Source organism: Canis aureus, chromosome 22 (assembly GCF_053574225.1).
Source record: "Canis aureus isolate CA01 chromosome 22, VMU_Caureus_v.1.0, whole genome shotgun sequence".
NCBI lineage: Eukaryota > Metazoa > Chordata > Mammalia > Carnivora > Canidae > Canis > Canis aureus.
In genome coordinates, this window is record NC_135632.1 from 25832030 (window position 1) to 25844069 (window position 12040).

A 12040-nucleotide genomic window follows, 5' to 3' on the forward strand; every position below is an offset into this window, starting at 1 on the left:
GTATCAGAGGTTTTATACACTCATTTAATTCATCAAATCTGTGAGATAGACACTATTATTTCCCTTTATGAGAAAACTCAAACTTAAGTGAAGTAACTGGCCCAAAGTCACAAAGGTGATCAATCAATGAGCCACAATTACAAGCACATACTTGGGAGGCCTGGGTGGCTCAGTGGTTGAGCTTCTGCCTTTGGCTCAGGGCATGACCCCTGGGTCCAAGGGATCAAGTTCCACATCAGGCTCCCCACAGGGAGCCTGCTTCTCCCTCTGCCTATGTCTCTGCTTCTCTGTGTCTCCCATGAATACATAAATAAAATATAAACACATGCTCTACCATTTCAGACATTCAATTAAGATTATCGTAACTGTTTGCCATATTCATATATGGTGATATCCACTCTTATTTACTTAAGATTTTTCTTTGAGTCATTTGCTTCTCTTGCCTGACAAAACTGCAGAAAAGTCTGGAGCTATAAGCTTAAAGGGTAGTGTCAGGGCTAAAGATAAGAGTAGAGAGCAGAGAGGAAAGGATATAAGACTGACATGAGAGCGCTAAGGGAAGGACTTGCAGGGGAAAGTTCCCACTAAAATAACCAGGCTTGCTGAGGAGAAAAAGGGTCCAGTCTGAGAAGCGTGTGAGAGTGGGAAAATGGACAAGTAGCAAAAGGCAGAAGATTGAGAAGAAGGGGAAGAGATTGTGTAAGACAGGAGCAGAGGCTCAAGAGGTTGGATCAAAGCACTAAAAGAAAGCAGATAGCTAGGTGGAAAAGCAGAAATGAAAGCTTAAATACCGAGTTCTACTCAGGATCTGGACTGGAGGCAAGGAAGTATCAGTCAACATCTAGTGATAGGTCACCCACAAAAAAAATCTCAAGAAAAACACCAGTAGTAAAAGTTGTCCCGTGCTTCACAAAATACCACCCTAACCAGTAATGCTCAAATCGGAAGGTCAAGGCTTCTCAAGAGGCCAGTTTGTGGCCAAATTGGACCTAGCAGACTACGTAAAGTTGGTTCCAATACAGCAAAGCTCAGGTTCACTGTGGGTGAGAAAGCGGGAGAACTAGCAATGAAAGAAGCTGTGGTCAGAGAAAAATTTCATGTTCAAAACTGTAGCTCCGGGCAGCCCGGGTGGCTCAGCGGTTTAGTGCCACCTTCGACCCAGGGGGTGATCCTGGAGACCCAAGATCAAGTCCCACGTCAGGCTCCCTGCATGGAGCCTGCTTCTCCCTCTGCCTGTCTCTGCCTCTCTCTCTCTCTCTCTCTCTCTCTCTCATAAATAAATCAATAAAATCTTTAAAAATAAAAAATAAACTGTAGCTCCAAGATGCTGAAGAAACTACAAAGTGAGTAGGTAAAAGTTCATGTGATTTCATAATAGAATCTTATAGTCCAAGAGAAGTCTTAGAAGCTAGAAATTGCTATATAAGGAAAAGAAAATACAAACAAGGCAATTAGTGACATTTCAAAAGCATTAATTCCATAGCCAAAACATAAGAGCTTCTAAAACCAATATTGCACCAAGACATCCAAAATAATCCGTGTTACTGACCATCTATAATAGTTAAGCAGTTATCTAAACTTAAGGTGTTATGTAGAAATTCAGCTTTATAGTAAAAGAAGAATAACTTGTTTTACTAATAGACTATATTTAAAACAATTTATTGTCTTTCATTAAAATAGAGAAGTTGTTCATTGTTAAATGAGTTGGATTAACATATACAAAATCTTCCAAAACCTTTCTATAGTACATCTATACTGTATTTCATTTACACTTCTTAACTAGTTTATAAAATGGGAAATATTCCAACCAGGTTCCTTCTCACTGTCCCTGCTATGGTGTCAAATGAGAAGGTCTGAAAGGTTACAGCCCCTTGACCTCATCTATTCAAGTCTCTCTCTTCTTTTAAGATTTTATTTATTTATTCATAAGAGACACAGAGAGAGGCAGAGACATAGACAGAGGAAGAAGCAGGCTCCTCGCAGGGAGCCCGATGCTGGACTCGATCCCCTGGATCCCCAGACTGGGATCACACCCTGAGCTGAAGGCAGATGCTCAACAGCTGACCCACCCAGGCATCCCTAAAGTCTCTTGATTCCAGATATGTTCTCTATACAAATCATTCAAGCCCTCAAAGACACGCTAGTTTCTAACTACCTGCCTATATCCTGGATTAGGCTACTTACTGCATCTACCTGACAAACACTACACTTGCTAATCTGACCTATTCACCTGGTTTCAACTCCACTGCTCACTCCTGATGCTGCAGTTTGCTTTTACATCCCTTGAAAGCCAGCTGTTTTCAACCATCAAATTCAACTCCTTTCCTTCAGGATGTGGTTATCGCTTGCCTAGCTGTCTTTAGTTCTCCTAGGGACACTCTCCTCACTCTTGGCAAGACCCGATGTGACACTCTGGAACTACACACTGACCAGCCTGTAAGCTTTTAAAAAGTGGAGGAGGAAAAAAAAAAAAAAGTGGAGGAAGCCTCTCACCATTCAGAGAACTAGTCAATATAGAAGACTATTGTTTACCTATTAACACATACACACACACACACACACACACACACAGTCTTTCAAAGTCCTGTTTGAATTATCTGACTTTTTCCTAATTTACACTAGTAAGAATACAATACTAATAGTAGGCAGGTCCATTCTGCCTTTCACCATTTCTAATCAGAAAATTCCCTCGAAAGGAAAAAAAGAGAACATGTAATACTTATTTAAAAACAAAACAAACAACAAAAGACTTTAATGAAAGTAAATGTTTAACAATATAATCTGCATTAGGACTAAGATCTGCAAATTCTTCTAAATAAAGCATTCTATTCTTTCTTGGTAGTAGAGATTAAGAAAAAATATACACTCAAACAAAATACCCACATGTACACAAATCTACAAGAAATGCACTTGTACTTTTTGCTCCTCTAAAAATATTTTATAGAGACTATGTATGGCTCTTATACATCGAGGAGGAAAGAAAACAAAATTATAAAAGGAACATGGGTAAATAAAATCCCATTAAAATAAACTTCAAAAATAAAATAAAATAAAATAAATTTCAAGGACCCCCCCCCAATTCCACCATTGGGTTCAATCAGCCATTTCTCCCTTGATGCTCTCAAAGCACACATAAGATAACTGCCCTTATCTAATTCCATCTTATCCCACACTAGAAGGCAGTGATCATGTTTTATACACAGGTATACCCCTAGTATTGAGGACCAGCAGGTAGCAGGCACATAAGTGTTATATAATAAAATAATCAAGATGTTAATTATAATCATTTCCATGAAAATTTTTACAAAGAAAACACATTATTTAGGTATAAGGTCTGGAAGTTAACAGCTGAAGACTAACTTACCATATAAATGAGTTTTAAAATATAAAATAGTAGAAACCACAGGCAATGGATGATCCCAAAACAGAATTTGGACAATAAGCTAAGGAGCTATGTGGATTAAAGTAACAATGGATGTTATAATAGATATATCCCAAAGTGTGACATAATAGTTTATTTTTATTTCATGCTTACATGAAGTCCAAAAATCCATGTTAATGATCAGCTGTGGGCATGAAGAGGCTGGAGATGACCCAGGCTGACAGAAGTTCAGCTCTCTTGGACCCATCATTTCCAAAGTTGCTTTGGCAGACAACACCCAGCCAGCAGGAGAGAGGAGAAGAGAGAAGAAAGGATTGTTCAAGGAAGGTTTGTATTTGCCAGGGCTGAAGAAACACTCAACACTTCTGCTTAATTTCCTATAGCCAGATCTCAATCATATGGGCCATCCCCAAATGCAAGAGGGGCTGGAAAATAAGTTAGTTGGGATCCAAGAAAAAAAGTAAACAAGCTTGGTAAAGAGCAAACCACTCTTTACCTTACGAGGTTTTCAAATACAGATTCTGGGACACTACCCCAGGTAATCCTCATTCAGCATATCTAATAGGACCCCAAAATCCTGTATTAAAGCTGGCCAACTGATTTCAATGTATGCCCAACTTAGGAATTATTGGCTTAGAAAATAAAGAAATTGGGGCAAGGAAAAACATTTCCACAGAAAGTTTTTAACAGTGTGCTGGATAAAAAGAAAGCTAAAAGGTGATGAAAAACTTGAGCCTTTGTGTCTAGAAGAGCACAGTATAGGTAGAACTTGGGAAATTCTTCAGTCTACTGGCCTGTGATAGTAGTCTCCCCATGCTTTTTTCTTAACTCTGGTAGTTTCTCATGCTTCCTTTCCTCTACCCATTCCATATTCTCCATTATATTCTCCTTGGCCAAGAACTTATCTCATTAAATGACCTCATTCACCTCAATTACCATGAAAAACACATTTCTCTAAGCCCAGCCTCTCATTTAACTGCCTCCTGTAATAATTTTTCCAATTAACTGTCCCACTGGGACCTCAATATTTCCAAAACTGAATTCATCTCATTCTCAAGTCAACTCCTCTTCTTGCATGTCCTATCCACCTAGCCCCCCTAGTCAAAATCCTATGAATCACTGACAAATTGGACTCCATAATTAAAAGTTTTGTCCTTCAAAGAATACTAACAAGAAGGTAGGGGGGATCCCTGAGTGCCTCAGCCGGTTTAGCGCCTGCCTTAGCGCCTGCCTTCGGCCCAGCGCGTGATCCTGGAATCCCGGGATAGAGTCCCACATTGGGCTTCCTGCATGGAGCCTGCTTCTCCCCCCACACCCCTCCTCATGAATAAATAAAATCTTAAAAAAAAAAAAAAAAGGTAGAAAGACAACCTACAGAATGGAATACATTTTTTGCAAATCATGTATCTTCTAAGAGACTGGCATTTAAAATATATAAAGCACTACAACCCAATAATGAAAAGACAAAGAGCCCAATTTAAAAAATAGGCAAAGGATCTGATAAAAAGAGGCTGAACACTATTAGTCATTAGGGAAATGCAAATCAAAAGCACAAGGAGATACCACTTTACACACACCAGGATGACAACAATGAAAAAAAAGAGAGTGTTACTGAGGATGTGGAGAAACTGGAACCTTCATGTACCGCCAGTGGGGAAGTAAAATAATAGAGCCACTCTGGAAATAATAGAGCCACTCTGGAAAACTGACTGGCAGTTCCTTATAAGGCTAAATAAAGAGTTTCCATATAACCCAACTAGTCCACTCCTAAGTACCCAAGAGAAATGAAAACTTATGTCCACACAAAAACTTTTACACAAATGTTCATAGCAGCATTATTCAGAGTAGCCAAAAAGTCAAAATAATCCAAATGCCTATAAACTGTTGAATGAACAGATAAAATGTGGTATGATACAATGTAATATTATTCAGCAATAAAAATATTGATACACACTATAGTACAAATGAGCCTTGCAAACATACTGCATAAAACAGGCAAATAAATAGAAACAAAATAAATTAGTAGTTGTTTAGGGCTAGGAATGATGAGGGTTTGGGGGAATGATAGTTTAGGGGTAAGAGGTTTCTTTTCACCATGATAAAATGATCTAAAATTGATTGAGGTGACACTCATACATCTCTATGAATATACTAAAAACCATTGAACTGTATAACTTAAATTGGTCTGTTAATTAGATCACAGCAAAGCTCTTTAAAAAAGAAACAGCTATCAAACTTTTTAATCCAGAAACTTATACAAGAGAAAAGGTTGCCTCTCCAGACTAATTTATACTTCCTATTACAAGATACAAAGTTGGGGGGTGGGGGGTTGGTACCTTAGGTAACAAGAAATAAAGTTAAATGTAGTACTGCATCATAATAACTCTCACTCTAGGCTCTGGAACAAGTATATGTTTCATAAGCAACTGCTTCCTGATTTTCCTTAAGTATTTTAACTGTCCCATGCTGTATGTTTTAATATTATCTGTGGCCTTCAATCCTTAAGAGTAGAAAAGACATACCTTTAAGTCTATAATAAATAAGAAAACCATCACCAATTAAGAATTTGAATTTAAATTTACTAGGCAAAAGTGAACTTTCCACTAAAGTTGTGGGAGTAATTCTATTCAGACTTAGTTTTGCATGCCAATCAGTATACACACAGAAGAATCCTTTTTAAAAAAATCAGTATCACATAAAGAAGGTGGATGAATCACTTAACTAAGAACTGGGACTGGAGAGTAGGAGTAGAAATTAAACTTGAAGTCCTTGAGAACTTTAATCATTATGTACAATGTACTGTTACACTTTAAAACATTACTGGTTTAGTAACTGAATATTTCATTAATTTTTGCTTTGAATGAGAAGTACTGTATAATTCTATGATTATCACTGTGTATGTTTAATGTAAATTATCCACAGAATACATTGTCCAGAACAAAAAGACTTAACCCTAAACTATTCTCTCCAGGCACAAAACTTTCTCCAGGAGTATCTCACTTCAACCCACAGGAGGTGCATTCACTGAATATAAATTTTACATTAGAATGAAAAATAAAAAGGAAATAAGATAAAATGCTGGAAAACCTAATATAAACCAAATCTAACTACTTGAATTATCAATGTTTAATTGTATTCTCATATTTAATTTACCCTACTGCGGGGATCCCTGGGTGGCTCAGCAGTTTAGAGCCTGCCTCCGGCCCCGGGCTGATCCTGGAGTCCCAGGATCAAGTCCCGCGTCAGGCTCCCTGCATGGAGCCTGCTTCTCCCTCTGCCTGTGTCTCTGCCTCTCTCTCCCTTTGTGTCTCTCATGAATAAATAAATAAAATCTTAAAAAATAATAATAATAATTTACCCTACTGGGACTATGCAACAAAAAAAAAAAACTGTCAACTGTCAGTAGATATGACACTCTTAGTTTTACACTTAAGTGAGCCATTAATATAGCTTTGTGGATCCTTTAGAGATGTACTCATTCCCATTCAAACTTCTTAGTACTTAATGTACTTGGCTTGCACTAAAATGTTTTACATATGTTCTGAATTATAGCAGTAGCCACCTAACTGGTCTCAGGTGTTCCTGTTTGTCCTCTGTAATTCACTCTTCTAAAACTATAATGTAGTGGTTATTTAACTTTTAAGTATCATGGACTTGTCAGAGGACCTAGTAGAAATTATGAGGCCTCTTAAGTACACATGTATGCACTTTCCTTCAGAAAGCCCTTCACAGACCCTAGATTAAGAAAGCCCACCTATGACAACTTCCCAACACCTTCCAATCAAGTCCAAACTTCTAAGCCTTATATTTAAAGTACTTCAAAATGTAGTCACTGTTAATTTTGCTAATCTCCCAACCTTTCCAACTACACACACCAATGAGGTGTGCCCACAGTCTACAGCACAAAGCAAGGGGACTCAATATACAGTAACTGAATATCTGAGCATAAGTGTTTTTCAGGCATTTCATATATATATTTCACATATTCTGTGTCCCTAATTTTAAGGTTTTTCAAGGATCATCTATTTTTCTCCTGAAAAGTCAAATAACACTCTATCCTTACTGGACACTTAATCAAGTGAGAGCTTACTAACTATCCAAAATAGTCAAATTATTGTCACCTATTCAATAGCTACTTGTTGATATACGCTAACCCTGTTCAAAAAAAAAAAAAAAATATTATTCAACATATCAAGAATCCTTACCCAATGACCCCAGAAGAGAACACAAAGGCAGCTCCTATACAAAAATGACCCAAATGTAAAAACTATCCTCTAGAACTAATGCAAAGTCTAAAACTTCAGTTTTAAAACAAACTCAGAGGGACACTTGGGTGGCTCAGCGGTTGAGCATCTGCCTTTGGCCCAGGCCGTGATCCCAGAGTCCCTGGATCAAGTCCCACATTGGACTCCCTGCATGGAGCCTGCTTCTCCCTCTGCCTGTGTCTCTGCCCCTCCCTCTCTCTCTCTCTCTCTCTCTCTCTCATGAGTAAATAAAATCTTTAAAAATAAACAAATAAAAAAACTCAGAAAATAGAGGCAGAAATAGATTATACATTTGCACACTGCAAAAAGCAATGAAACAGCATAAAAGTATAGAAATTTCTTTAAAAGAAACTCTTAAACATGATATAAAGTTTATGACCAACTGATTAATTCATGCTACAGGAATATATGAACCTTAACAATATTACACTAAGTGAAAGAAGTCAGATGTAAAAAGTCACATATTGAATAATTCTATTTATGTGAATATCCAGAATAGGCAATTTCATAGAGACAGAGAATAGATTAGTACTTTCCAGGGGCTGGGTGGGGAGAGGGAAAATGGGGAGTGACTGCTAATTGCTTTTTGAAAGGATAGAAATGTTTTTGGAATTACATAGTTATATTACATAGTTATAATGGTTGCACAAGTTTGTGAATATACTAACTACTGAACTACACATTTCTGGAGGTGTTATTTATTGAATTTTTTTAAGACCGAAGTATAGGGGATCCCTGCGTGGCTCAGCGGTTTAGCGCCTACCTTTGGTCCAGGGCGAGATCCTGGAGTCCCGGGATCAAGTTCCACATCAGGCTCCCAGCATGGAGCCTGCTTCTCCCTCTGCCTGTGTCTCTGCCCCTCTCTCTCTATCATAAACAAATAAATCTTTAAAAAAAAAAAAAAAAAAAAAAAAACGAAGTATACCTGACTATGTTACACTGATTTCAGGTGTACAATACAGCAATTCAACAACTCTATCCATTATGCTACAATTACAAGTGTAGCTACCACCTGTCATCATACACTGTTATTACAATACTCCTGACTATATACCTTATGCTGAAACAAAATCCCTGTGATTTATTCATTCCATAAGTGGAAGTTTGTTCCTCTTCCTTCCTTCATCCCCTTGCCCATCCTCCACTCCCCTCCCTTCAGGCAACCAATAGTTATTTATGGGACTGTTTCAGCTTTTTGGGGTTGGTTGCTTTAGATTCCACATGTAAGTGAAATCATACGGTATCTGTCTTCTGTTGACTTATTTAGCATAATACCTTCTAAGGTATGTCCATGTTGTCAAAAGTGGCAAGATCTTGTCCTCTTCATGGCTGATGAATATTCCAGTGCGTGTGTGTGTGCGCGCGAGAGAATGAGAGAGAGAGAGAGAGAGAGAGAGAGAGAGAGAAAGAGAGACACATCTTTATTCACCTACTGATAGTTGCTTCAATATCTCAGCTATTGTAAATACTGCTGAAATAAATGGTGCATATTCCCTTTTGAATTAGCATTTTCATTTTCTTTGGGTAAACATTCAGTAGTATTACTGGATTGTATGGTTTTCCTATTTTTAATTTTTTGAAGAACCTATATACTGTTTCCCACAGTGGCTGCACCAATTTATATTCCCACCAACAGTACACCAGGGTTCCTTTTTCTCCACATCCTCACCAACACTTATTTCTTTTCTTTTTGATTCTAGCCATTCTGACAGGTGTTAGGTGATATCTCACTGTTTCTTATTGCATTTCCCTGATGATGAGTGATACCGAGCATCTTTTCATGTGTCTGTTAGCCATCTGTATGCCTTATTTGGAAAATGTCTTCTGCCTATCTTTTAATCAGATTATTAACCCCAGCCCCCCGAGTGCTGAGTTGTGTAAATTCTTCACATATTTTAGGTACTAACCCCTTATCAGATCACTTGAAAATATTTTCTCTTACTCAGTAGACTGTCTTTTTTGTTGATGGCTTCCTTCACTGTGCAAAAGCTTTCTATTTTGGGGTAATCCCAATATTTTACTTTTGTTTTTGTTTCCTTTGCTTAAGGAGACATATCTAGAAAAATATACTACGCCTATGTTGTCTTCTAGTTTTACAGTTTCAGGTCTCACATTTACGTCTTTAATCTATTGAGTTTATTTTTGCATATGATGTTAGAGAGTGGTCAAGTTTCACTCTTTTGCGTATACTTAATCTAGTTTTTCCAGTACCATTTACTGAACAGATGGTCTTTTCCCCATTGTATATTCTTGCCTCCTTTGTCATTAATTGACCAAATAAACATGTGTTTATTACTGGCCTCTCTATTCTGTTCCATTGATCTATATGTCTACTGTTGTGCCAGTACCATACTGTTTTGATTATTATAGCTCTGTAGTATATTATAGCTCTGTAGTATAATTTGAAATCTGGGATTGTGATACCTCTAGCTTTGCTCTTCTTTCTCAAGTTTGCTTTGGCTTGAATTGTACACTTTAAAAAGATTACTTTTATGGTATGTAAATTATATCTTAATTTTTTTATATCTCAATTTTTTAAAGTTTATGGCCATTTGACTATCTGAAAGAAAAGTGTTCTTTTAAGATAGGAATTTTGGAATGTCTGGGTGGCTCAGTCAGGTAGGCCTCTCTGACTCTTGATTTCGGCTCAGGGTCCTGAGACTGAACCCTTTGTAGAGCTCAGTGGGGAGTCTGCTTGAGACTCTCCCTCTGTGCATCCCCCTAACTCACACATGAGCATTCTCTATCTCTCTCTCTCAAATAAATATCTTAAAAAAAAAAAAAGGCCAAAATAGAAATCTTATTTTGCAGTTTGTTTTCTGAAGCTGAGCTATACTTGTGATTACAAACTGGTCCCCTACCAAACCCTTTGTAAAATTATAGCTTTAAGTTTTTATCAATGGTTTAACTCCCAACTTGCCAAATCTCTCAATTTATAGAGAGATTTCTCATAACTATCTGGATCTCTAGCTTCCTAAAAAAAAACCTGGAATTCTAAAAATACTAGGCACACCTGCACAGCAACAATATCCTGGAGCTAAGCAGCAACTAACAAATCTGCTCCTATCTGCCACAATCTCCATTACTCGCTACTGTCTTCTAGATACTAAAGCCAATTGTCAGTTGCCATTCCACTTCCCAGTTGTGAGTTCGTTACTTACACATCCTAAACACTCTTTCTAAACAGTCTTCTCTTTCTTATTAGAGCATACTATGAATCACTGCTGATAAATTAAAATGTAATTATGCAACTGGCCAAAAGTTACAAATTTCCAGCTACGAATAAGTTCCAGGGATCTAATGTACAGCATGCTACCTATAATTAGTAATACTGAATTTTATATATATATATATACACACACACACACACACACACTTCAAAGTTGTTAAAAAAAAAGTAGATTTTAAATGTTATCTACACACACACACACACAAAGTAATTGTGTGAGGGATGGTAGTGTCAACTTTTTTTTTTTAAGTTATTTATTTTAGAAACAGAGAGTGCCTGCATGCAGGTAAGCAGAGGGAGGAGCTGAAGGAGAAGGACAAGCAGACTCTGCACTAAGCACAGAGCCCAATGCAGGGCTCAATCCCACAAACCTGAGATCAAGACCTGAGCCAAAATCAAGAGTCGGACACAAACAAGTAAGTTACCCAGGTGCCCCTGGTAGTGTCAATTAACCTTAGTGCGATTATCATTTTGTATTATATACATGAATCAAATCATCATTATACTTACACCTTATCCTTACATATGTTCTATGTCAATATCTCAATAAAACTAGAAAATAAATAAAATTTTTAAAATTTAAATGTAATCACATATGACATTTTCACTAAATGCAAGGACAAAAGTCTGCACAGTGATACCTACGGAATAAAACCTACACTTGTCAGAGATCCATGCTGTCTAGACACTTTATTGTGGGGGAAAATTTGAGGGAAAAGTTCATGTTTCTAGTCCTACAAATAGAAAACAAATTATTTTCACTTCATTTACAATTAAAAATTATTTTCATCTACTAACAAAAAGTAGTGCCCTAGTCCGAGTCCTTGCCTAAGTGTCCTCAAGTTTACAGATGACATTTCACATTATTACCACTACACTGAGTACTGATATTATATCAAATCAGAGCAGCATCACGATTACACTCCTAACTGCAATTCATGAATGCAAAGGTGCAATTAGATTTATTTCCAATTGAAAACTCAATCCTGTCCTTACCCCCTTATTAAGGTGTTGCCACAAAAAGGGGGAAAGCTGCCTTCCCAGATTATTGGATATGAAAACAAATTGCTTTATTTATTCACTGATTTTATGTTTAAATGACTTAGAACCCACCTGATGCTTATGTGCACAAAGAACGACTCCTACCCATTAGTAGGTTCTACG

The 12040-nt window shown here is 37.3% G+C and overlaps 1 protein-coding gene across 9 annotated transcripts in view; it reads right to left on the reverse strand.

Annotated features, from left to right (window-relative positions):
• ANKRD28 (ankyrin repeat domain 28) overlaps positions 1 to 12040 on the reverse strand; it is a 204309-nt gene that overhangs the window by 189845 nt on the left and 2424 nt on the right. For 3 of the 9 annotated variants that reach the window (XR_013361277.1, XR_013361278.1, XM_077865241.1), the window contains exons 1-2: positions 8923 to 8982; positions 8411 to 8514 (exon numbers count right to left, since the gene is read on the reverse strand). The exons of 3 other annotated variants lie outside the window; for them this stretch is intronic. Coding sequence is in view for 4 of the 6 variants with exons in the window: in XM_077865241.1 (XP_077721367.1) it covers positions 8411 to 8457 (47 nt within the window). In the remaining 2 variants the exon portion in view is untranslated. Of the gene's footprint in view, positions 1 to 3535; positions 3644 to 8410; positions 8515 to 8922; positions 8983 to 12040 lie in introns of those variants that run through there. 3 more of the 9 variants (XM_077865243.1, XM_077865253.1, XM_077865244.1) reach the window with 3 other exon arrangements.